A 25,565-nucleotide genomic window follows, 5' to 3' on the forward strand; every position below is an offset into this window, starting at 1 on the left:
AACCCCTGACAGGCTTCTGGAAATCCATGCAGACCAACGTATTCAGAGTATGTGCCTATTTCTGTGACATAACATGCCTAAGCAATCCAGGCTATGCTGCTGTTAAAATATTAATTTAAAGTAACTATGGCAAACGAAAAAAAAGGAAAGAAAAGACATTATTTTTGGTACAAAGCATCTACAAAAAAGCCTTACAACTCCAATTGGAAAACAGAGAGCATACAAAATAAATCCGTCAGTTGAGCATCAGTGCTACGTATATTATTTGGACCAATTTTTCAAATATATTTTATAACAAAATAAATAATGCCTTTATACAGTGCCCTTATTTGTATTTCAACAAACAAACAAAAAAGCTTGGCGGCTCATTACGCAAGATACAGCTCAGACTAAAGGAAAATAACACAACGTCCCTGGAAACTAATTATATATCTATATTTATATATTTATATATTTATATATATATATATATATATATATATATATATATATATATATATATATATATATATATATATATATATATATATATATATATATATATATAGATGTATATATATATATTCAAGTATTTGTTTTCAGGCAAAAGCATGTGAATACTACTGATATACAATAAAAATAAAATGTTAGTTGACATTATTGCTGTTTTTTTTCCCTTTGAATTTAAATTTTGTGCCTTTCTTTAGAACTGTAAAATAACATCATAACAATAACCATGGAAACAAAAATAAAAGCCTAACTTGGACAAACAGGAATGTCACGGTACCAGAAACTGACGGGGTTTTCCTTTTTTTTCATTAAAACATTGATATGAAAAGAAAACAGAAAAAGACAAAATAAAATATAATCATTATCCCACTTGCTCTTTGTCCATGCCATGTTACTTCCTGTCAGAGCAGTCTGCAAAGCCATGGCAAACAGGAAGTAAAGTCCCAGAACTGTAGTACTGTCTCAATCCAGGCGGTCCACTGTGTCCCATATGTGTCCTCACACTGCTCCCTGTGTCTGGCAGGGACAGGAGGAACAGGGACTGGGTCTCAGGTCCCCCTTGCCGCTATATGCTGGCAAGCTATTGACGAGCAGCCGCTAGCACTCGCTGTGAGACGCAGACACAGCCCATGTCTACTCTCAGTGACACTTCCCCCTTGACATTGCCACTGCCAGGAGCTCCCCCATATCGTTTATCTTCCTTTTTTCAAAAGTCACACTTTCCTTAAAACGGAAAGTTTTAATATTCATTCAAAGAAAAAAAACGTGCTTTTCAACCTCTTCTTTGAGTCCATTCCCAAAGCTAGCACCATGACATTTTTTTAAGCTACACGTTCATTGTTCATAAAAAAATAGTGCCATTTTTTTCTTTACTTTGACGTAATCCGTGGCAATGTGCAATTTTGCAGACTCTTTTCTGCTTTTTGTTTGTGATCAAAAGGTGCTGGAACAGGAATCTAATTTTACAAAATAATTCCTTACAGTGTGGAAGTCCCTTTATAGGTAGAGGTGCAAACTAATAAGAAAAAGAACTAACAGAGATTTTCTTTTTGCCTCAGGAAAAAAATGATGTGGAATGGATTCTTTCATGCAAGCTGCTCTTCACTTTCAGTTGTCTTCCACAAGGACAAAAAAACATTCCGCTGGGTGTCCTCTTGACACTTGCAAACCACAGATCTCTTTCATCTTCTTTTCTCCCTTCCCTTTTCTCTTTTGCTTAAGGATCCACCTGAATTGCATTCAGCCGAATTGTTAACTTTTTGTTCATCGTTTGTGTTTGTGCCTTTTGTGTCAGTGACTGAAAGAGAGAGGGAGCGAAAGAGTTCAGACAGGAAGAATGTGAAGGCATGTTTGTGTGCCTGAGGAGGGTGGGTAGGTGGGGTTGGGGGGGGGGGGGCATTAGAGAAGGGCCACGGGGTCAAGAAGTAGTGGATGAGAGCAGGGGGAGGGATTGGTGGGCTCGGACAGGGCAGGGGAGGTCAAAGAGGACTGCCACAGAAATGACGTCAGAGACAAAGCTATAATCCCCTAGTCTTTTTTTCTCCCTCCAAACTCTTGTCTGTGCAAAGGGCTGGCAGCGGGCTCATTTGTGGTTGACATAGTTGTCCGTGGTGAGCAAGACAGGAGGCAGTTTGCTGGGCAGGCTGATGAGGGGCCTGTGGAAGACTGCCTGCTCCTGGGCTTTGATCTTCTCCGCCTGCTTCCGAAACTTTTTGGCCCTCAGGATGGCGGGGACACCCCTCCGGAGCCGCTGGGCCGCCTTCCTCTGCCACACCTCGTATTTGGAATACTTCACGGTCACATGCTTATTCCTTGGGACTTCCTATTGTGGCGTGAAGGCAAAAAAAAAAGAGGAAAATGGAAAAAGGAGGGAGTCAGTTCATTAGTTGTGATAACATGCTGTGAAAGTGCTTATTACAATGGAGGAAAGCCTTGTTTATTTTTGCAAAAACATTCTGTCATTGTTTGGCCACTCAAATGGAAATCAAATGTCATTCTTATAGAGCAGAGCGTCATAACAGACTCGCCTTGCCTCCAACTTGCCCTTGTTTTGGTTTCCTTGACTGAGAGAAGCTGTCAACAAGTGCTTAGTACAGCCTCTTTAGCATACTGTCTAAGGGAAGGGCGGCCACTCGCCTCATATACATACGAGGAGCACGTCATCGTTCACCCAACGACCCGCTGAACTGTCTAACCTCCATAGACGGAATGAAACGCCACACAAACACATGGTCATTTTTAAAACCTCTATTTTACGCAGCAAACTCTTTTTAAACAGAGTTAGGTGTTGTGCTGAGCACCACAGATTGAGACAAAGTGGGAGTGGTAGCAGGGAGGCTGGAATTTATGCGTGAGTAGCCAGTGCTCCATCTGAATGGCTTGTTTTGGTCCTGCCACTTGAGCAGTGTTTATCCCCCCTTCATTCACTCCAGGCCTGCTCAATAGCCAGAGAACAGCTGGCCCTCAGAGCAAGCTGTACCCATCAACTCTCCCTGCCCACACAGAGGAGGGACATGTCCCAACTAATTCCCTTGCAGCCTCCTTTTTTTGCATTTCATAAGAAGGGTTAATTTCTTTCCTCTGGATATTTGCAGTGTTTATTGTATTTTTGTTTGTTAAAATCACTAGCGATCACTCGGTACTGATAGTGATTTTCTAACAAGTAAAAGCAGAAACTTTATAAAAATCTTTCCAGCCTTGTTTGAAGGGAATTGAAGAGACCTGGAAAGCAGCCACTGCTCTGTCTTGTGATCGCAGTGAAAAGACCCTGAAATGCTTTGATGATTCCCTGCATGTCTGTGACATATTTCAGAGGACTCTGCCGGCCAGGTCAGGTGTTTTTGACAAGATCAAAATGCGTGCCAGTTTCGGGGAGTTTGGTGTTCCGTGACTAATAATCACCCACTGTTTTGTTAAAGAACAGAAGTCTCTAACATCTCACCGACTCTCTCTCTCACTCTCTCCAACAAACATTCTCTTTCACACACACAAGTCTGTGAGTATGACTCTCGCTTTTTTTCGGAATATGATGTTCTGTGACTATCTTGATGTTTTCCATGATGCTCAGCATTTTGCATGGAGGCTAACTGCTTACCAATGACCATTTAAACAAGATAAACCTGTCTCTGTGTGGGTTTCTGTCTGTCAGGTACATAGGGGTGAGGCTCAGAAGTAAATGGAGAAAAGATAAAGACTAGGATTAGGATTGTTTCCCATACTGGCGTGTTGTTGTTGTTGTTGAAACGTACCTGTTTTAGTGCGGGCATCATGGGTATGACCTGCAGAGAGGTGGCCGACACGTCCCTTTCGGACTTGGCGGGTTTGGCACAGTACTGCTCCAGCAGGTTGAGGTCACAGCTACGGAAACAACACTCCTCTACGATCCCACGGTTCTGGTTGCGCCGGTTGTTACCCCTGCTGGTTGGCCTACCTGAGGAGAAACGCAACATAGGGTGAGGAAAGGCCGTGAGGAGGGTGAGGAAAGGCCTGAGAACATTGGCATCAGTAATGAATGAGGGTTGTTTTTGCAGGATTACTTAAACAATCATAGCAGTCCATGGAGCAAAGAGGATAAAAGGAAATCTATGACCAACTGCAACAAATCTTTTTGTTTGTAGGGGATAATCTGATTAGGGCTATCTGGAAGTCCTTTAATGAGTGAATACACAAGTAAACACCCTGTGCTGTAGACACCAAAGGAGTGTGATGGAGACAGACAACTAAGCTCTCAGACAGACCTTTGAGTGAGCAAATACATAAAATGGAAACTCTTCTGTGACCTTGTCCTTTGTCAAGTCAGCATAGATAAAGAGGATGAGGAGGGAGAGGAGGGGCAGAGAGGTAGAGAAAATGGGAGAAAGGGGATCAGTGCAGGAAGACAGAGTGAGGGTCAAAACAGAGGACAAAATGAAAAACAAAAGAAGGAGAGTGAAGACGTTGGAGAAAAAGGTAGACACTATCCCGACCAATAAAGGCCTTGTTTGAAGCCCTGCGCCCAAATCTCATGAGAGGGAAGGCTAGGAGGAGGAGGGAGCACATCTATGTCGGCCTAAACTGGATAACGATCTTTCTGATTGGGGAGAAGCTTCTGTGGCAGTCAGCACACAAAGAAACAGCCTGTCTGTCAAAGGTGAAATGCAGGGGGCGGGACAATATCATTATGGGGGGCGGGGGTCTCTCTGCTGTAGATACACCAGAGGAAGGTGAACTCATGTATGTCACAAACACTGTGCAAACAGAAGCTTATCCATTTGAGGATTAACAACCACCACAATGCACAAACCGTAATGCTTTACGGCTATTCCCCATCATCACTACAATGGAAGCAATAATCAGAATTGATGTTAATGATCCGTCCTCTTAACCTGACGTCGAAAACAGCCCCCCCACCCCACCACCCTCTCCTCTGAATCATCTGTGTGGTCGCCTGGCCTGGGAACACTGGTGCTGAGGTGACTGGTATGCCTCTTGGGGTGCTATTACTTTACTGGTAAACAAGCGGCCCATTGTGTCGCGCCTTGTCGTGTGTGCCTTCACAGCTCGCCGGCCTTTCATATGCAATGAGAGGTAAAGGCTGTAAGCAGAATGCGCACACTCAGCAGAGCAGCCCGGACGAGGTCTTGAGACACACAGCTGGCTATAGCCTCTCTCTCTCTCTCTCTCTCTCTCTCTCTATCTGGCTCTCAGTCAGTGAGTGTGTGTATGTGTGTGTGTGTGTGTGTGTGTGTGTGTGTGTGTGTGTGTGTGTGTGTGTGTGTGTGTACGCGTGTGCTGAGTGCGTGAGAAAGAAAAATACCAAACACGCATACCACACAGCCACAGACGGTGCTACAGCCTCAGCTATCCAAACAGATGTGCGCGAATGAACAACAGAGAGATTAAACGGAGGTACATAAACCGTGCAGCCCGTTGTGCAAACTAGCATTCGGTTTGAAAACCTACTGAAATAGAAGCCTCTGTCTTCACAGACAAACTGCAGCGCATCCACCAGCTCCCCCCCACACAGCGTCTCCGCCGAGGCTATTTCCACAGCGTAGAGCGCGAGAGCCAGTGCAAACAGCAGCGCGCGACTGGACGAAGACATCTTCTTGACCTGCAGACAAATAAAAAATAAAATAAAACACACACATTGTAGAATAATAAAGCACCGGATCAACAAATGCAACCAAACATTTTCACAAGTGATGACATACAAAAAAAAAAAAATCTCAGCTGACAGCCAGATGTTGCCTTTCAGTGTGATGTAAGAGGATCCACTTTTACGCGTTCACATTTGGATGCGTTTACCAGATGTACGACTTCCATTGTGTTTTTTCTTTTCTTTGTTAGTTACTTAGTTGACCTACAAACTCAGAAAAAAAAGCATCATTGCGTGCGACAAATGATGCCAAATGTGCAACCCCCCCCCCAACCCCCCTCCCCCTGAAAACTGTTATCAGTCGCTGTCACTGTGTTGCACCTGAGAGAATTGCTTATTCTGGAGGAAAAAAGTAGACGTTATCTCTGTCGTTCACACTCTTACACAACTCCCCAGAAGTTGCAAGACCGGCTGCTCGATAGTTAACTATCTGAAAAGCCAGACTCAGCATATATTTTCCCCTTGCTCACCCTTTGGTGAGCTCACTGACCCTCAGTCCTACCGCCCCCTATCTGCCGACAGAAAGACCAGCTGTTTGCTCCGAGTTGAGTTGACGGCGTACCATCCAGACGAGAGAAGAATAAAATACCTCTCAACTCATTTTTTCCTCTATCATAGCAGGCGACCTGTTGCAAAAATGCTTCAGAGAATCAGGCGCACTCCATGTCATTTGCGCATCTTGAACTTTCTTTGTTGCATGCAAATTAAGAGATGTCCGGTTGCTCATATTGCACAAGAAAAAAAAAATGATGCGATCAATGCATCTGGTCAGCCCGAAGCGGTTTTCTTTATAAAGCCAACAAAACATGGTTATAACCCTTGCTGATGTCTTTCAATACCCGCGCAGCACAAGCGGAGAGCATGAAACTATTTGTTCCCTCTGGTTACCTTCATTCTGCTGGTCTCCGTTCTACGGCAGGTGTGGCAAAGTGAGTGGTGTCCTTGTCTTTGTTGGGTCTCCATGTCAGTTGGCAGTAGTCAAAACGTTGTGGCTTATTTGGTTGCAGAGGTTGCAGGTGAGTTAGTTTCCCAGTTGGTGCGGCTATTGAGATGATGTGTGAGAGGCTGTCCCAAAGACTAGGCGACAGGCAAAACTTCTCAGGGAGAAGTATTATATACCAAACACGCCCCTTACACCCACACCCCACCCCCTCGCTCCTCCTCTTCACGACTGGTAAAAAAAAAAAGAAAAAAGAAATGGTCCAGAGACGTTTTGTGGAAAAGTGCTTAAAGGGAGAAAAAGCAAAAAGGGTGAAAGAGAGGGAGAGAGTGAGAGTCACAAAATATGGAACAATTCCATAGGCATTTTCCACGTTTACGCACCGTAACCTACAATCACAATGTTTACACACAGGACGCAGACTGAACAAGAATAGACGTAATTCCTCAGACTCCAAGGAAAATGTCAATGTCTCCGCCCTGCTGTAATTAAGAGTAACATTCAGAGTGTAAGAAGTGAGGCCAGGGTCTGCGGCTTTCCTCTGACTCAGGTGTAAATGTAACCTTTAGTCACCGGGGGTCGAATGTGTTTGATTGAAGCTTGATCTACCTGAAGGCAGGAGGAGGATGCAGATGAGACTGACTGATGCAAAAGTGTCAAAGTGTTTGGTCACTCTAAATGCTAAGGACATATATGATGCTTAACCAACAAAAACATAGTATTTAAAAAAAAAAAAAAAAAAGCCAATCAATTCGTCACTCCCATTGTGTTCAATGTCCAGTAGGAGAACTTCATACAGATGTTGCACAGATGCTCCACGAAAGACAAAAGTGGCTGCATAGCCCACATCGAGCTACACAGTTGTGATTTTAAATATGAGCATGTTCTTTTTCCTCTTTTTAAAACATTTTGAGGGTTCCCTTATATAAGTGTGGCTTCTGCAGAAGGTAAGGATCTGGACATGTCTTCAGCCTTAGACTGACACCCAGTGGTCCGTGTAGTGAACACCCGTTTGTTTGTCTTGTCGCTCTCAGCAGGTTTGTGGGCATCTCTGCAGGCAGGTACAACCTGCTGGACTGCCCCCTCTTGTGGCAGACAAATGTCAACTCTTGTGTAGCCAAGCATCATTAATTGTAAGTCTGAAGCATGTGAGATGAACAGATTATCATGAAATATGTGTATATTATATATATATATAAAACGTTGCAGGACCATAACATTTATGACATCAGTGAACATAACAGCAAAAACGTTCATTTGTTTGATAGATTATTTTTACTTAAGCAGATATCAACAGTACATTACATTGAAAGTATGTTTTGATATTTCTTTCATTATGCATATAACCTGCAAGACAAAAACAGCATTAAACCAGACGACTTTAGAAGTAGACCAATACTCAAATACTGAATTCACAGATCTGGAAAATAAAGCGTTTAACACAGCATATATATATTTTTCTAAATATAATAAATATAATTTAAATATTCATATTAATCTTTATTTTTACCATTATGTTTCTTTCTTTCTTTTCATTTATTTTTATTTAAATACATTCATTATATCACATGTTGCTTTAAAAGCATTAATGGCCCAGTCGGTAAAACCCAATCATTTCACCCAGCGAGGTGTTTAACATGTTGAAAAACTTTACCTGCACTGCGTATTGAGGTTTTAATGGTTGCAATCTTGTCAGCCAACTAGCCAGCGACAGCAAACAACAACTCATCAGAAACAGCATCATACTGGAGGTACAGCACAGAAAGATGAACACATTGGTATTGATCACACGTCGGACGTCTCTGAGCGCAGCAGAGAGGAAGCAGACAACAGCAGGGAAGCCACAGACAGGGGCGTCATCATGACAAAACACTGAGGGCATCTGTCAGTATCTTAAGCTCGTCTTTCACGCCTTCGAGGCCTCCCTGGATCTTCAGCGGGTTGTCCAGCACCTCAACGCTGCTGGTATACGGGTCGAACTTCACAGAGAAGGGACGCTTGATACCGGCCACGTACCCCCTTGTCAAAGATTTAAAACAGCAAAGTAAGACCTAAATAAGTCAACGTCATCTTAAAGCTCTTCATGAGGGAATGCATTACATTATAGCCGCCCCGTCTGAGAATTTTAAACTAAAACGTTTTACTCGACTAGTGGAAACTACCCTTTAACTGAACCAGAAAACTTTCACCCAGTTATAGTGTGTCCTGTTGTGTATGTATACACGTAATAAAGACTGGCATATACTGCTTGTATAAGCACCACATTTAGACATACACTACGCACAGATTCATAACATGCTCTGTTTTATATTTACCATGCTTTTACAATCATTCCCATGTTGATATATTCTCATCTAACGTGGCAGGGATGTCATGTGCTGTACTCTACCAGTGTCCAAATGCTATCAAAACACTCACCAAAGCTACTTGTTTTGCAGAGAAACATTTGATCTTTTTGCCAACTAAAACTTTAGCGTTTAGCCTTGGTAAGAAAAAATGCATTGGTAACAGCTGTCTTCTGGCTGCTATGGCTGACCTACAAAAGTTTGTGCCCTCAGGGGTTGACTGGCTGTTCTCTGACCTTGTCCTTATGTAACCCCCTCTCTCTTTTTGCTTTTTTTCATCTTCTCTTTGTCACTGTGTGTTCCTGTGTATTTGCATAGGGGTCCACACAAGAAAGCAAGATATGGTTCAGTACCTGAACTTCTCCTTGGCATCTGAAAAACTCTCAGAAACAAAGTAGACAGGCTGGTACGTCTGGTCTTGATAGGGCTGCACTGCTGCAGCCTCTGGTTCAAACTGCCTTGTCTCTGGTTCATCAGACAGTGAGTGCTGGATTCAAATTATAGGAAAAGATTGAGAATTAGCTGACAGCTCAGTTGGCTGTGATTGTTGCATTTTTTTCAATAAGGAAAGGATTCAATTTAAAAGCATAAACGCACCACAAGCTCTCCATAAGAGGAGAGCAGTCCAGCTCCGTAAGCCCTCACCTCACCATTCTGTTTACATAAGCCATACTCGACAGTGAACCAGTACAGCTGATGGGAAAAACAGAAAGAGAGTGACAGAGCAAAATAAGGATATTGGGGTGGACAATCAATTATTTATTTATAATATTTGGATGTTATTTAGATAAGGCAGAAGAGACTGTACAAGTGATCAGGGAGGGAGGTGGAGTCGGAGAAGGGGGAGGGTGATGTATTTTGTTTTCTGGCTGAAGGGAGGGTAGTCAGATTGTTTTGTGAGAGCTTCGGGGGAGGGTCTGTAGTTTTTTCTTGTCCCAGACTTATGTTTCATTGAAAATATTTTGTCCAGAAAATGGATAATAATTAATTAGCCGTATGTAGAGGACAATCATGTCTCTATATCGTGGAGACATTTTACACTTTATTTAATCATCTAGTACAGGGATGTCAAACATGCGGCAGAGGGCCTGAGCCAATCCGTGCCCTCTGCAAGGAATGCACTTCTTTACGCTAAAAGGCAAACATTTGGAGGTGTTGTTATTTATAGGTTATCATAAATGTTTTATGGTTCGGCCCACTTGAGATCAAATGGGGCTGTATGTGGCCCCAGAACCAAAGTGAGTTTGACAACCCATATCTAGTAGCTGAAAGATCAATAATTTCAGTTTTGAGAAACAGTAGTAATCTCTAAAGTGATGCCCCTTTTAGCAAGAGTCAGCAAAAATGAAGAGCAGCAGGAGCACTTTGTGAGCATAACGCCCCACATCTTATGTTTTTCATAATTTGGGCAATTGTTTTTTGCCATTATATTATTAAATTAGGTTTGAAAATTGAGGCTGAGTTGAGATATAAGTGATAGTTTTTTTCTAATTTGAAGTTGATATTAATAACACTGGGGAGGATCTTGCTTTCTTAAACAAACATAAGGGCCAGCCCCTCTCTCCACCTCAATCATTCTAGTACAGTTCCTAAGTTCTGTAAGTGTTGGAGGACGAGTGTTTTACTGTGGAGAGTTTCTCAATATCTTCATCCGAAGCCCCGAGTGATGCCAGGCCAAGGTTCTGCAGCAAATAATCAATACATTTGTTACCAAAACCTAAAAACACAGCATGGGAAATATGTCTGCTTGGCCCTCCTCCCACTTACCTGTGAAAACTGGGCAAAAGTGCGGTCGGCCAGCATGGGGACGTGGCCCAGCAGTTCATGGACACAGTCACTAAGAGAAAGAGAAAAAGATACAGATTCAACTGGGACCATATTTAATCCACATTAGGAAAAAAACCTCTACCCAGATAAATTTTACTTAATACAGACTTTGAGATCCCGATCTGGTAATTGAATCTGGTTGCATTACAACACAATGTTTACAGAGTGAAAAAAAATGATATGCAAACAACAAGGGGAAGATAGAATTCTGTTTTCTTACAGAATGAACAGAAACTGAATAGCATTAAATATCCAGACTTTCCTCTTTTTCCTTCAAAATGTGAGCTCATTTATACAAAAAAAACAGAGAACCGGAAGATAAATATCATTTTAATTCATATATATATTAAAATTAATTGATTTTATCTTTAATTCTTTTTCTAAATCAACATTTGGGTTGTTTCATTCTGTGTGCTTTGTATTTTTTGCTTTTATTTTCACAAGTTCATTGTATTTGTCAGTTTGTTTGTGTGCATCATTTGGCAACATGGTATTGATCAAAATGACATTCCATTATAGTTTTATTAAGCTGAATTAAGAGACAGAGCAAGGAAAAGGCCAAGGAACAAAAGTGACTAAAGGATGGGACGCTTATGGAGGTCCATCGTTATTGTATAGATTATGATGGCAAAATGCCAAAATATGTGATGGGATGTGATGCGATGAGCAGGAGGAGAGGAGTCGCGGTTGTACTCACGGTTCTGGGGAGTGCATGGGGGAGGAGGAGTGACGGATGTACTGGGTGCACTGGAACACCCGGAATGCCAAACTGGCCAGGAAATCTCTGGCTGAGAGCAGACCAGCCACTGGACGCAGCAGGAACCCTGTACGCTCTGTGTGAGTGTGTGTGTGTTCAAGCGGTGGGAGAAAAAGAGACATAGAGAGAGAATTAAACCCTTAGTTGATGGGAAGTGTATTGACTTAACAATTCTTCATCGTTTGGTATCCCATTTTTACCTTTGAGGAAGCATGACACGTCTTCCAGCTGGGGAATGTTGTCTGGACTATACCCACAATGCCTTTCCAGCAGACGGAGGGCCTCGAGGTATTCACTGCAGGCATGGGTGATATACAGGTCCCTCAGGGTTGAGTACACTTCCCTCCTGATTGGGGATAAAATAACAAAATTCTGATTTTTTTTTTCTTCAAACAAAAATGGAAGAAAACTAAAAATGATATCTATCATACATGTATTAATATTTATGGATGTTTTTTTAATGGAGTCATAAATCTTTATGAATTACTTTACTTATGGCTTTTGTCAAATCCCATGTTCTCAGCCCCCTGATACATTTTGTACACAAACAAGCTCAAGCCGGTTCATCTAGACTGCTTGGATAGCGCCCTCCACCCGTAAATAATTCACCCAAAATACCCATGAAAGATAAATTTGTCAGATGCAGCTGTCTGAAAAACGAGATGATACTGACTCAGTGGGTGGTGGATGGACACAACATTGCTCTGATATTGAAACAGCAGGGAGGTCAAACTGCCCATTTAAAAAACAAGCATTGATTTGTATTCAGTGTAAATTTTGATTGCATGCTTGGTGGTTTAAGTTTTACATCTTGACTGTAATTTTAAATGAGCATGCCCTTACCATGTGCCGATCTCCTCCTCTGTGTATTCCACTCTGGTAATAGTCTGCCCACTGTGGACAAAAACATGTATCAGGAATAATCAACTTGTTTTTTTTAATGGATGGTCTGTGCAGCGTTCGGGTAAAAGACTGTATCTCACTGTCTGTATCTGAAGGCGATGTCTCCAATCATTTTCCTCCTCTGTCTGTAAGCAGGGTCTGTGTAGCCCTGTTCAAATCAAATATATCAAAGACTGATCACATTTTCTGCGTCATGACATATTGTTCCAACAACATAACCAGACTAATAATGACAATTCCCCTCAAACACGCTACTGAAAAAGTCATTACTTACAGGATGGTCTTGGTCCAAGTCTGGATCAAATTTTGTGACCAGATGATGACATTTGTCCAAATCTGCTATCTTCTTTGGGAACCAATGAACTACAGTGAAAAAGAAGCAGATGGCTACGTTCAGTTCAGTGTTGTTTCTTTTTTTTTTTGCTTACTTCTGCAGATATTGAATATGTTCAAAATGTTGTTTTCTGAAAGCAGCAATAGGCTGTTACATTTGACTTCTTTGGTGGTTTTAACATCCTCGGCATTCCTCTTGATGGAGCTGATGAGAGTACTAACGTCTGAAAGGTGGACCTCACAGCGAACAAAGTACTCCAGGCCGTCCTTGAGCTTACGACATGGTCGCGTCTCCAAATGTTGAATCTTAGCTTCGAATGTCTGAAATACAGTTATCACACTAAAAGGTAACTCCTGGAGCGGTACTGAATGTGAATGATGCGGCACAGTATTTTAGACAAGCATATCCATATTAAATGTTGAACAGTCTTTATGAAATTTGCACGGAGATACCTCTGACATGGTTATTAGCCGAAAGACAAAGTAAAAATATGCACAAAATGTCTATAATGGTAAGCTAAACCAAAACAAAAACGATTGTTTTAACACATACAATAGTAGTACTGAAATATCTAACTTTTGGATTTGAAAATAAGAAAAATCAATTTGGCTATGCTTGCTTATATAGTCAATAGGTTATACTTTTTTGCATTCTGTATAAACAGACCATAATACCATCAGCCTTAAATCGAATTGAGCATTTTGGTAACACTATCTAATAAGGCATGCTTTATAAAGGAACTATCCCTTTGACTTCTTACCTCATGCAAAAAAGGCTGCAGAACATCTGAACATCTTAATTTATTAACATTTATGACTAGAGACTTGATCGCTTATCAGAGAGTTAGAAACCCATACGCAGATTAAAATATGAATTTGTAACTGCATTTTCAGTTAACAGTTCAATTATTTTCACAAAGTACAGCAACTAAAATATAGGTCCAATGGATGATCCCATTAACTGAGCTTTGAGCATTAGTAATGTTTTATTAACCATTAATTCAGTTATAAGTTACACTTTATAAACCCTTATAAAGCGTGCTTAGAGACTGATACCCTCTAACCCCCTTTTTGCCAAATTGTTGCTCTCAAAGGGGTAGGACTAGATAAGTTTTTTTACTTCCTCCTACCCCCTTTCGAGCATGTAGAAAGTTTTTTTTTTTAAATTTTACTTCTTTTGTGTGTTCTTTTGTTGTCTCTTTTATTTTTTATTTCATCTATTAATAATCAATTGATAATCATTAATTGATTAATAATCATGTTTTTTTATTGCTTGCATGTTCGAAATAAAGACAATCAATCAATCAATCAAATAAACAAATACATTAGTTTAACCTAACAAGCAAAAATATCAATACCTCGAAAACCTTGAGTGTCCGCGACAGTGCAGGTGTCTTGGAGCTTCTCAGAGTGAAGAAGAGGTTGAGCAGCGCTTTACCATCGTCCTCCTCAAACACTATCTGCTCACTGACCTCTGCAGCCTCCGCCGCTGCAGCCGCGGCTTCCCTCTCCTTGCGCGCGTCTTCGATCAAGCTTTGCCGTCGACCGAGGAATCTTGGAGACTGTTCCAAAAGACAAACCAAAGTCTTGCATATATACTGCATATGTTTTAATTAACTGTCAGAGCACCCAGACCTCAGATCTCTTACCTTTTGGATATCTCTTTGGATATTTGATGGGAGCGCCTTACATCTCCAAAATGCCCATTATAACAGCAATGCAGTCAAGGTAAACCTACGACACAGCTAAGACTGAGTAGCTGCCGTATCACACATAATAGCTGATGTTAGCTGGTAATTGTAACATGTTTTTTTTCTTTTTTTAGTTTAGTGCCCATCAGGCATCGACGCTGCGTAATGGTCAACTCAACAAGCACTTTGCGCGCAATATGCGAGTTTTTTTGTTGGCCCCTAGATATCATTTAGACATATCACCTGTAACACAATTTTGGATTGTTGATTATAACTGAATCTAAAAGTACGTCGGATTTATAACTATCATTTTAAGTTTTGTTTTATTTCTTACCGTGATGGAGTCGGACCTCTCCAACTCGGATGCTGCTCTGCGGATGCTCTTTGTGGAGGATGTGGAGCTGCTTGAAAGGGGCATCTTCAGGCTCAGAAGTCTTCTAAATGGTATTTGTTTGCGTCTCGGAGTGTGACTGAGGTGGCGGTGTAGTTGTGGCGATCTCTAGACCTCTCAGGCTGTGCTGCGCGACCAATGCTTTTCCCCTTTTTTTTCAGACAGGGTCCCTCTTTTTATTGGGTCATTTGTTTGCAGTTTCTGACGTCAAACACGCAAATCCCGCTGTAGCCTAATCAATCATTGCACGGAATCTATCAGACACATCTCAACCTGGAGCCATCTATATACAGTTAACCTTATGTAAAGCCTACAGACACACACAAACACACACACATTTAATAGGTTTAATAAGTTAAAGCATTTTCCTCTTGTTTGTCAAAGTCAATTGTCTTCAAAAAAAAAGGCAATGAGTGCTGAATTTACAATATTTGTAATTAACAACCTCAAGTATATTATGATTTTTATATATTTTATTATTTTCAATAAAAAATTCAGTTCACCTGCATAAGTTCTTGATACTGTTTGGTATAGATTAAATAATGACTTTTTTTTAAAAAATTCATGTTATGAAATTGTATATGATTAACAATTACATAATTAAGGTGAAGTTTGATACACTAGTCTCTTCAGACAATAATTACAGCTTTGACCTCAGGGCTTTACATAAAGGTTAGAGCAGAGAAAAGTCAGCTGTGGTAAATTAAGTCACTTTATCAGCTCAATCCAATCTCCACAGCTCTTCACAAATTAGATTTGAAAGTGGAAAACACACACACACACACACACACACACACACACACACACACACACACACACACACACAAGGAACGAAAGAGCTCTCCATTGTTTTGTTGTTTGGGCCACTTTGTGTCTTACTTCAGCAACAACCACATCAAGTGAATTTGTTGTTTGGCTCAGGACTTGATCTACGGTGCCCACCGGCGAGCAGAGATAAAATAATTATCTGTCGATTTCTGGTGCCATGCAGCCACATTGAGATCACGCTGCCACAGCACCGATCTTGATGGGTGCAGAGAAGGCGAATGGGCCCCAGACTCTTCCACCAGCAGGAACACATGGTCTGAAAATGCTAAAGAGCACTGATGTAGCCCCGGGCACAGACAATGATGGCTCCGTTTTTTATTGGGGGACGACAGAGTGAGTATGAAGAAAGAATGATAAAGCAAACCGACAATGAGATAGAAACAACCTTTTCACCTTGTTTAAGCCTGTTTTCTGCATGGAAACCGAGTAAATTGGTATATCTTTAGAAATGAAGCATGGTTGTGTTTTTTTTTTTTTAAATCTTGCCCTTTTAATGAAAGTGGTGTGACATAAAAGAACATCAGGCAGAAGCTTGACATTTATTTAGAGGAACAATTATTAATTTTATGGTTTGTTCCATCTATGTCTTTCAAACGGTTTAATCTCTTTTTAAAGCAATTTTTTACAAATGACTCCTTTGGTTGATGAAGTTGTTGAATTTGCTGCGATGATAATTTACGAAATGATTAAAGTTCCCTCATTGGGACACTTTGAAACAGCCAGAAAACACTAGCCATATAAAATGCAAATGTAACTTAAAACAACAGACAGATAACATATTTGTTAAAAAATGTAACATCTAATAAGTGATTCAAGGAAAAAAAGAATACATCAAACCACAAGATACTTAAAGATTGTACACAACACAGTGTGATCCAACTTCAACCAGATTTAGTCTGTCTAAGGGAGGACATGCAGAACTACAGGCTGAATCACGATCAAGATAAACATATGCCACTCGTTCTCCTTCCTCCAAATGTCTGCTTTTCTGTGTCAGCCCAGTTTATTGCTGGTCAGTGGAAATTGCTCAGAGAGAAAGCTTTCCTGATCTTCTTTGCCCTTCACCTCTTTTGCTATAACTTCCAAAGAAAGCCTAGGTCAAATGTACAGCATGTAGTATTTCAGACCTTTAAATATAAAGAGCAGAGGTGCAGTCTAGTGTCGTGTGTCAGTGCATGTCTCCCACAAAATTTTGAGTATAAAAACACTTCATTTCCTGCATTCTGTTGTATTTTTTTGCATCGATTTGTGGTGTAAAAGTCTTTATTTATGTAAAGGAAAACACAAAATTCAGGTGACAATTCCAAATATTTGTTCTTTGGTGAAACCTGGACTCATGTCAGTGATGGACTGGCGGTCATCAGGTGTTTCAGTACTTAACATCAGACAACGTCACTAAGGCGACCCAGATGACTGTGATCCGCTATCAGATCTGCATACTTGGCTGTCTTCCTTTCTTGCGCATCCTCCAGCCGATCTTCCCACTCAAACCAGCAGTGCTATTTGTGACTATGCTAGTGAGTCATAACTAAGGACCTTTTTAATTGTAAAAGATATACTCAAATCTCAAACCAAATTCCACTCAATATTTCACTCTAATTATTTTATATAACTCTAAACTTGCTGGTATTCTTGAAACTATTTCTTTCTAACCATGATCTGGTGTCAAAAAAAAATCATTGTTTTCTAAAGTTTATAGGGTCGTTAAAGATCACTGTCTCACTGTTGAATATATAACAGCACATTGATTAAAAAGTCACAGTAAGATTCATAATTAGGCGTGTAACAATCCCTGAACTTTATGCGATACAATTGACTTGAGTGGGGTTGTTCTTGGAGATGACTACCAGTTTATGTTCCTCTGATATTGGGGTTTTGATGAAAGCTGCTCTGAAAATGAAGATGTACTTGAGGCCACTAATGATCATGAATACTTTTTTGTTTCATTTTTGAATCAGATAATAAGCAGAACTAAAGAATGAGAATGACAAAACTAGCTCAGACAACATGAGCTTTGAATAGGACAATGTTTAAGATACGATCCAAGTAGAGAAGTAAGGACTTATGAGGAAACTTCTTAGCTTCCTCGGCCTCTCTATGATCGAGTAGTTCTACCACTACCCTACATTTGAAATTTAAATGTTAGATTATTGGAAATTATAATGTTCCATTTTGTAGGGGCCATATAGAAAATAATGTTGGTCATGTATGTACATATAAAGCAGGACACCATACTTCTTAAGGGGCCTTGAAAGGACTTGAAATTTTTACATTCATAAATGCTTTGACTTTAAGGTTTAGCAGAATGGGACATGACCCTCTCCTACTTGACTCTTGGTGTGGTTTACAGTACATTGGATGTAAATTTCCCCGCTGCGGGACTAATAAAGGATTATCTTATCTTATCTTATCTTATGCAGAGGGGTTTCAAAGTATTTTCTGGCCACATGTATTCAGGCTGACTCATCAACACCAAGTCGACCCCCATCATTGCTCATACGAAGTATCGGGGCTACCTTTTGTTAGCAATGATGCAGTTGAAGAGGCGATATCGCTCTGCCATTCAACCCTCTGTGTTTTTCCAATTCAATCTTCTTTTCTGCAAGTGTCGGACGTGTCCACAAATGACACCAGGATGATAATTATTACAATTATGTATTGATTCAGCGGCAGCATTGTGGCATTGTGAGTGTCAGCTTTTCCCTGCATAATTGTGGGACTTCAGAAGGGCTAATTGCAGCTAACGCGCCCAGCTGGGCTATTATTCATCATCCTCCACATTTCTTTTCTCTCTCCCGCTGCTGAACAATGCTGGTCACCTTTGTGGGGGTCATTAGACTCATCCAGTTGATGAAGAGAAGAGGAAACAGAAAATAAATGTCCTATTAATCACAATGATGTTGGATAAACAGCTTCCAAATGAGCATATCAGCTTGTAGTGATTTGTACATGACTAGTATACTCTCATGAACTTGTGTGCTTGAGTATGTGAGTGTGTGTGTAGGCTTTATGACCGTTAAAATTTAAAATATTAAATGCTAAAGAAAAGGGGAACTTTGGTGATTCTTGACCTAACATTAATATGCCTGATTAATTGTGATTGATTGTCACTTGTGATTAAGATCAAACCGTACTGCGCTCTTAATATTGATCTACACACATGTAGAGGGAGACTGAGAGATTTCTTGTTTGCTTTGCAAGTCAGAATTTATTTATTTGCACAGTTTACAGCTTAATCAGATTGAAACAAAGACACTAAGAATGACAAGCCACAGAACATACCCTCTAGGTAACTAGCCAAAACACTTTATGTGAGGCCTTACTAATCTGTTGAATTGATTACCATTTTTATAAAACATATGCAAAGACAATTTTTTACATTATGACACCTGCATCATTTACGCTTTGCTGCATTTCTTAGTGTATTACAGCAGCATGTTGATCAGTGGAGGGGTGTGGACGGGACGAACAGACTGGGGACCCAAAGATTTGTTCTATAGGGTTTTGAACGACCCCAACTTTCAAATTTTACCTTTAAATGCTGTGTATGCTTTGTGCTATATAAACAGATGACAGAATTGATGCACATGTCTCATTCTATAAAGGGTCACTGAAAATCCGAAACAGGTTTTATGCCAAGTAGGATTTACAAGGAATATGTCTTGGTATTTTGGAGCATAAAAAATAAACATGCTATGCCTCAGAGTCAACAGAAACACCATTTCTACACCATTTGGAGATTTTTGGCAGACATGTTAGACAATCTTCTCCAACAGCAGGGTTCTTATATCACCCATCTGTAGCTGGTTGGTGTTTGTAAAACCAAAATTGTGCTGTATTTATGAATGGAAGGACATTATTTGATCAAATGTTAACTCCAAACCAAGGTGTGATAATTTTCTATAAAAAAAATAGGAAAGTATGAGATGTCCTGGCCAAAAAGATATATTATTCAGTGAAGATTTGAATCTTAAAGTGCTCAAACACAGTACAACTTGATTGTTTCAGGTATTTTCAGGTATTTTCAATCCATAGATTTCTCCTGCCCTCTGTCTCTCTTTTTGACAGAGCATCTGAGCATCTGTAACTGGCGATGACTGTGATTGTTTTTGCATGTGTCAAAATACAGCTGCCAAGTGGAATGACTAATCACACAGAGTGCTCTTCCAATGCCTCTGGCTGCATGTGCAATTTGACAGCAGTGGTGTAAAGTGCTCCTGGGGTGGGCGAGTGGTTGAGGGACTGATGCTCAATGGTCCATGTTGACTGCCATCATCACGCCGCTGCCACGGTGACCTGTAACTACAGCTGTGGACGTAACTCGACAGCAACACATTACCAACATTACCGCCACGCTGCTGTGACCCCATCATGGTTAAGACTGGCAATACTAGGAACCAAAATAGAGTCTTCCCATTCATACTTTAAATCAACCTGGTTTTCACCCTGTGTCCTCAGCTGGGCTTGGATGTGGGTATTATCCCGCACACAGACGTTTAAACTGGCACACCATGTGCAAATGTAATTTAACATTATGACTGCAGAGAGCAGGTTGATTGAATATTTCTAAATTGAGGACTATGACTAAACTGATCTTTTTCCTCTTGAGAAAAACAAACCATTCCTGTCAATTGCTGCACTTTGGCCTATTTAGAACCACCAGTTCATCACAAGTGCATTTAAAGGGAAGCAGCAGCTTAAACTTTTTAGGCCATTTGATGCTTCCCTACCGTATTAAGTGCTTTAGGCTACATGTGTTGCGCCTCTCTCTTGCTCTTTGTTTCTCGAGCAGCCTGTGCTTTTCTAAATGTCATATCTGATAAGTCTGATTGTGGTCCGGATGCAACCACATATCTACTGTGTGTGTCATGTCGGATATGCCCAGCAGGATAAAAATTCACTTCAGGAGTTATAAGTCATTCAACAATGATTTCCATCAATCACCATAAGTGGTCTGAGAACTAACTGGTCACAAATAGCACAATTAAGTTTATTTCTGGCGTACAGGCTGGAAGGAATGATGGAGACAAATCGGATTTAATGTCAGGATAAGAAACTATTTGTATGTTTTCTTTAAAAACATTGTCAATCTTCAGACATACACACACTGATTTGTTACACGGTCCACTCTTACAACAATTTTTATATCTGACCTGCCCGATTGTCCAAAAACATAATCCTGCTTAAACATAAGTAGTCGATTCAACCGTTTGCTCAGTGCCGGGGTCACAGAAGCAGCTTTATGATGTTGTAGCATTGGCCATTCCCCCTCAAGCAGTGGCACAGAGCTCTGTGGCTGAAGAGACTCGTAATCAGATTAACCTTTCCTTAATGGGCCCCTGTCATCCAGCAGCCTGAAGGGCCAAGCTACTGCAGCTCATGATGAAAATCAAGCAGCTGGAGTCACAGATAAACCCCACCTGTAGTGTTGCTACTGCTTGTTCTGCCATATAACTGTGATCTGCCTGTTGAAAGCACTTACATGTGTGCAAAAACTGACATCTGATCATGATTATCATGTTTACATGATTGTTCTGAGCTAGATGTGTCTGGGGTTGGCTGCTAATAATTTATATATATATTTATTATATACAGTTGCAATCAGAAATATTCAACCCCCCAAAGATTTTAAGGATTTATCAATTAAAGTTTTTTCAAAGAGCAAGATTCTGCTTCAGATGACTTCTTTATGAGTTGAGTGATACATAAAATCAACACAAAAAATGCATGATGTAGTATTTGTGTGTAACAGTATATTTTGTTAAGATAGCCATGTCACAATTATTCAACCCCTATATAATATTGTTGTTTTTAAAGCTGTCTGACAGTTTTTATGGCCTAAAGTGGAGTTGAAACATAATTAAGCCTTTAGGAACTCTATAATGATCCTTCATTTGCTTTAGCTGTGATGCATATATAAACCCCACCCATGAAGGTATTCAAGGTGAGTTGCAAACATGGGAAAGACAAAGGAGCTTCCACAAAAGCTGAGAGAGGAGATTATTTCATCACACCTGAAGGGCCTTGGGTATAAGAAGATTTCCCAAAAATGTAATATTCCAAGAGACACCATTGGGAGTATTATAAGGAAGTTTAATACTTATGGAACAGCTGCAAATCTGCCTGGCCATGGAAGAAAGCCCAACATTTCATCAAGGGTCCTTAGCAATTTAGTCAGAACATCTAAGAGAAACCCCCGTGTGACTGCAAGACACCTACAGGATGACCTGATGAAGGCTGGTACAAGTGCTTCAGTGGCAACTATAAGACGTGCACTGAATAAACAAGGACTTCATGGCCGGACTCCAAGACGCACTCCACTCTTGACCACAAGGAACATCAAAAGTCGACTAGAATATGCCAGGAGGAATTTGGATAAGACTACAGAGTTTTGGGAGACAGTTCTATGGACTGATGAAACCAAACTGGAACTGTTTGGAAATATGGACCAGCGGTATGTCTGGCGTGCGAAAGGCCAGGCTTATGACCAGAAGAATACCATCCCCACGGTCAAGCATGAAGGCGGGTCATTGATGATGTGGGGCTGTTTTTCTGCAGCAGGAACTGGCAATCTTGATCGTGTACCTGGCATCATGGATTCCCAGAAATACCAGGCCATTTTAAAGAGGAATGTGATGCCTTCTGTTGGCAAATTAAACCTTTGTGATCATTGGACTCTCCAGCAAGACAATGATCCCAAGCACACCTCCAAGTCAACCAAAGCTAGGTTGAGAAAAATATCCTGGAACGTCCTGGAGTGGCCTTTTCAGTCACCAGATTTAAATCCGATTGAAAATCTTTGGTGGGATTTAAAGATGGCAGTTGCAGCACAGAAGCCATCAAACATCACTGAGCTAGAGGCTTTTGCACGTGAAGAATGGGCAAAGATTCCGATCGAGAGGTGTAAGAAGCTTGTTAGCACTTACCAAAAACGTTTGTTAGAAGTTATAAAAGCTAAAGGATGCGCCACAAAGTACTGAAGCTGGGGGTTGAATAATACTGCACATGCACATGTGCTAAAAGAGTTACATTTTTCATTTGAACTTCAAAGTTAAGTCAACTTCTGTTGTCAAAATAACTCAAATATGTATCAATAAATATTTTTTGTTGTTTAATGAGGTTTTTTGTCATTTATTGTCATTATCTTTCATCCACATCACTATAATGTCTTTTGAGGTGAGGGGGTTGAATATTTCTGATTGCAACTGTATATATAAGGTCCAATAGACCCAATATTCACCAAAACACAGAACAAGTACCTCACATCACCTTTGCAACATGTGAGCTGCACAGGAAACAAAATACTAAACGATTGAATGCATCATATGTCGTGGTGCTACAAAAGATCGTCTTTATGCAAGTACTAAATTAGAGGCTCTACAAGGGCGTAGCGATGTGCATTGTTTTCTGCCACAGACAACAATGCCACAGGAGAATGAAGCAGATCTCTGCCCACTGGACAAAATGTTTGGTACTGCCAAGTCTATGGACCTAACCTGAAAGCATGTGTAGGCCTAAAAAATGTACAATGTAATGTAATTTTATCTGCCATTTGACAAAATATTTTAGCATTATATGGTATGAAGTCCCAACAATTCAGAAATATATGTTTTATAATCTTTTGAGAGCAAGACAATTAAAAGTGAGCAGAAGTCTGGGACGCCACAGAGGACGTCTAATGACTTTCAGGTTACTTCTCTTAAGGAATAGATCTAGTTTTGCAATTTATTTTATGAAGTCGTTGCCATCTGTGCCGAGTGCCCAGGATCCAGTTCACCTCATCTTGGCACTTTATAAACATCCATCTGAGGTTATGCATCTTCCTGGATTGCATAACTGAGCATGGAAGATGTCTTTGTCACAATGTCACAACAACAGCAGCATGTGTGCAGCATATGATTTCTACAGAGAACAATCCTGCATTGTTATGCTAAAGTCGCAAGAATTTAACTGTATGACATTCTAAGGAGGAAAATAAAACTTGATTAACTCTCGATCTTGAGGTTAATGAATAAATCTGACGTGGGTAAGCTGCTGGGTAGAGATGCAGATGATTTGATAGCAACAATGATAACAACTTTTGTTCCCGATATGCAGATCTTGTTACCAAAAGATAAAAAAGTTCTGGACTTCAGGGGCTTCTCAGAAGTGTGACCCACCACTGCTCCATAAATTCAGCCGAGAGGAAACTCTAATCTCAAGCACATGCAATTTATCAATGCTGTTATAGTTAAAAGCAGAATGAAAAGAATTTGGTGGTTGCAGTTTGTGAATTCAACATTCAAAGTTGTCCCTTCCTGCCTGACACCAAAAGCACGCCTTGGTTAGGGCTTAGGATGCTCATCAGCAGGTGAAAGGCAACCCCAGATTCTTTCATGCTTTGTAACGAGTTTCATTCGCTTGGCGTTTAACCTTGCTCTATTTGCTTGTTTTTTTCCGGTGCTGTGCCTGCCATTTTCTTAACTTCCTCTTGAATGCTTACGATCTGGCACCTTGTCGCTACGTTTATTATAGAGGTGGACGCCCCTTAACTTCTCGAATACAGCAAAATAAGAGAAAACAGGCTACAGGGCAGTATCCTTGCAGATACAGACACTGTCACACACTTCCATGTCATAAGTATAATAATAGGTTTATATTATAAGTACAATAATATAATACTAATTCAATTCATAATAAAAGCAATGAAAGTATGTGTGCCCTTGACAGAAAATCCTTAACTGTCAGAATTTGAATGTACCCTGTTTTGTTGTCCAAAATGTTGATGCTGAAATTATAGGGGAAAAAAACTAGTCAATTACATTTTGTCAACACACAAACTCTCGTTTGTGTGTCTGCGCGTGTGATAGGTGTTATGGCCGTTGTTGTTTTTTCGGTGGCTAAAAGGTTTAGCCGTCGTTGCAGAATCAGGAAGAAGGAGAACGCAGAGGACAACAAACAGAAAAACACAACAAGATGTCATGATTGAAATTGCTTATCGGTGCAGATGAAAGTGAATTGCACTCAAATTGCGTAAAGCGTGAGCAGAGAACCCAGCCTGCCATAAGTTGGATCGATGGCTCCGGTGAATTTGTTACACATGCGGGGCCTTATGATGCAGCCACCTCAGAGGAGATGTAGTAGTTCCGCTTGCCATTTTTCATCCCTTGCCCCCACCCAAGACCTCCTCCTGTGGATAATGGCTGCAGCTGTGTCAATGTGGCTGGTGGCCGTGTGTGCGCTTGTTTGTGTGTCTTATTTTGATGGCTTTTTACAGTCAGTGTGTATGTGTGTGTCTGTCTGATTATGGTGTACAGATAGGCCATTACCAATGCGTTAGAAGGCGAGGGGCTTAATGGACGACAGAGGATGCAGGGGCAGGGTGGCTCGTAACTGCTGCCCTGTCCGCCCGGACATATCAATACTGCCATCTGGGAGTTTGACCACTTCATTCACAAAACCAATACCCCAGTGGGATTAGATGGACGTAGACGCTGTTGCTACGTGTTCAATCAAAGGGAAAAGTCTAGGGCTATCATGACATCCACTTACAGGAGGATGTCAATTCTTTTCTTCTCTTTTGTTGTGTGTGCAAGCAAGAAAAGTGAGAAACAAGGACACAAAAGAAAGACAGAGAACAATAGATTACAAGAGGTGCATTGACTAGACCACCTTGACATCCAGACCACTCTTATTCCAGACCGTGACAAATATAGGCAACAACATGTGCACTTTCTTTTCAAAGGTAATTATATTGATTAGAAAGCTGAAAAAAAATGATGTACAGATTTTTCTCTTGGTCTGTCTGTGCCATACATTACCACATTCAGTCAATCAATGCTGAGAAATTGACTAATCAATGTATGAAAATGTGAAGGCAATTACAAACAAAAGTTCAATCATTCATTTGCTGTTTTTACTGACTCATATCTATGCATGGTCACA

General features: G+C 40.6%; 2 protein-coding genes across 4 annotated transcripts; both read right to left on the bottom strand.

Annotated features, from left to right (window-relative positions):
- Window positions 1–571: 571 nt before the first annotated feature.
- Window positions 572–6,698, bottom strand: igf2b (insulin-like growth factor 2b). 3 transcript variants are annotated; one of them, XM_054619507.1, is made up of 4 exons: window positions 6,515–6,698; window positions 5,431–5,581; window positions 3,738–3,919; window positions 572–2,311 (listed from the first exon to the last, which is right to left on the bottom strand). In XM_054619507.1, exons 1-4 carry the CDS (start codon window positions 6,587–6,589, stop codon window positions 2,072–2,074), a joined length of 648 nt encoding a protein of 215 aa, XP_054475482.1. In that variant the 5' UTR covers window positions 6,590–6,698; the 3' UTR covers window positions 572–2,071. The 3 variants fall into 3 exon arrangements, with proteins under 3 accessions (XP_054475482.1, XP_054475481.1, XP_054475483.1); XM_054619506.1 differs by having other exon boundaries at window positions 3,738–3,915; window positions 5,427–5,581; XM_054619508.1 differs by lacking the exon at window positions 6,515–6,698 and adding an exon at window positions 5,706–5,777 and having other exon boundaries at window positions 3,738–3,915; window positions 5,427–5,581.
- A 1,727-nt stretch (window positions 6,699–8,425) lies between these two features.
- th (tyrosine hydroxylase) lies at window positions 8,426–14,840 on the bottom strand. The gene is made up of 13 exons (XM_054619899.1): window positions 14,757–14,840; window positions 14,090–14,293; window positions 12,887–13,052; window positions 12,673–12,761; window positions 12,479–12,546; window positions 12,339–12,389; window positions 11,696–11,841; window positions 11,436–11,571; window positions 10,679–10,748; window positions 10,537–10,593; window positions 9,509–9,604; window positions 9,265–9,398; window positions 8,426–8,585 (listed from the first exon to the last, which is right to left on the bottom strand). Exons 1-13 carry the CDS (start codon window positions 14,838–14,840, stop codon window positions 8,426–8,428), a joined length of 1,461 nt encoding a protein of 486 aa, XP_054475874.1.
- Between the last annotated feature and the right edge of the window lie 10,725 nt (window positions 14,841–25,565).

Source organism: Anoplopoma fimbria, chromosome 19 (genome assembly GCF_027596085.1).
Source record: "Anoplopoma fimbria isolate UVic2021 breed Golden Eagle Sablefish chromosome 19, Afim_UVic_2022, whole genome shotgun sequence".
In the NCBI taxonomy this organism is placed as follows: domain Eukaryota; kingdom Metazoa; phylum Chordata; class Actinopteri; order Perciformes; family Anoplopomatidae; genus Anoplopoma; species Anoplopoma fimbria.

Bases quoted from the DNA above. Each gene is read 5' to 3' on its own strand.
- th (XM_054619899.1), bottom strand. From the start codon at position 14,840: ATGCCCCTTTCAAGCAGCTCCACATCCTCCACAAAGAGCATCCGCAGA. The intron at 14,294-14,756 runs GTAAGAAATAAA...CTTTTGGAACAG, and splicing joins AGAGGTCCGACTCCATCACG to TCTCCAAGATTCCTCGGTCG. The intron at 11,572-11,695 runs GTAAAAATGGGA...ACACTCACACAG, and splicing joins CGTGTCATGCTTCCTCAAAG to AGCGTACAGGGTTCCTGCTG.
- igf2b (XM_054619507.1), bottom strand. From the start codon at position 6,589: ATGGAGACCCAACAAAGACAAGGACACCACTCACTTTGCCACACCTGC. The intron at 3,920-5,430 runs GTAGGTTTTCAA...GTTTCTCCTCAG, and splicing joins AGACAGAGGCTTCTATTTCA to GTAGGCCAACCAGCAGGGGT. The intron at 2,312-3,737 runs GTACGTTTCAAC...ACGCCACAATAG, and splicing joins TGATGCCCGCACTAAAACAG to GAAGTCCCAAGGAATAAGCA.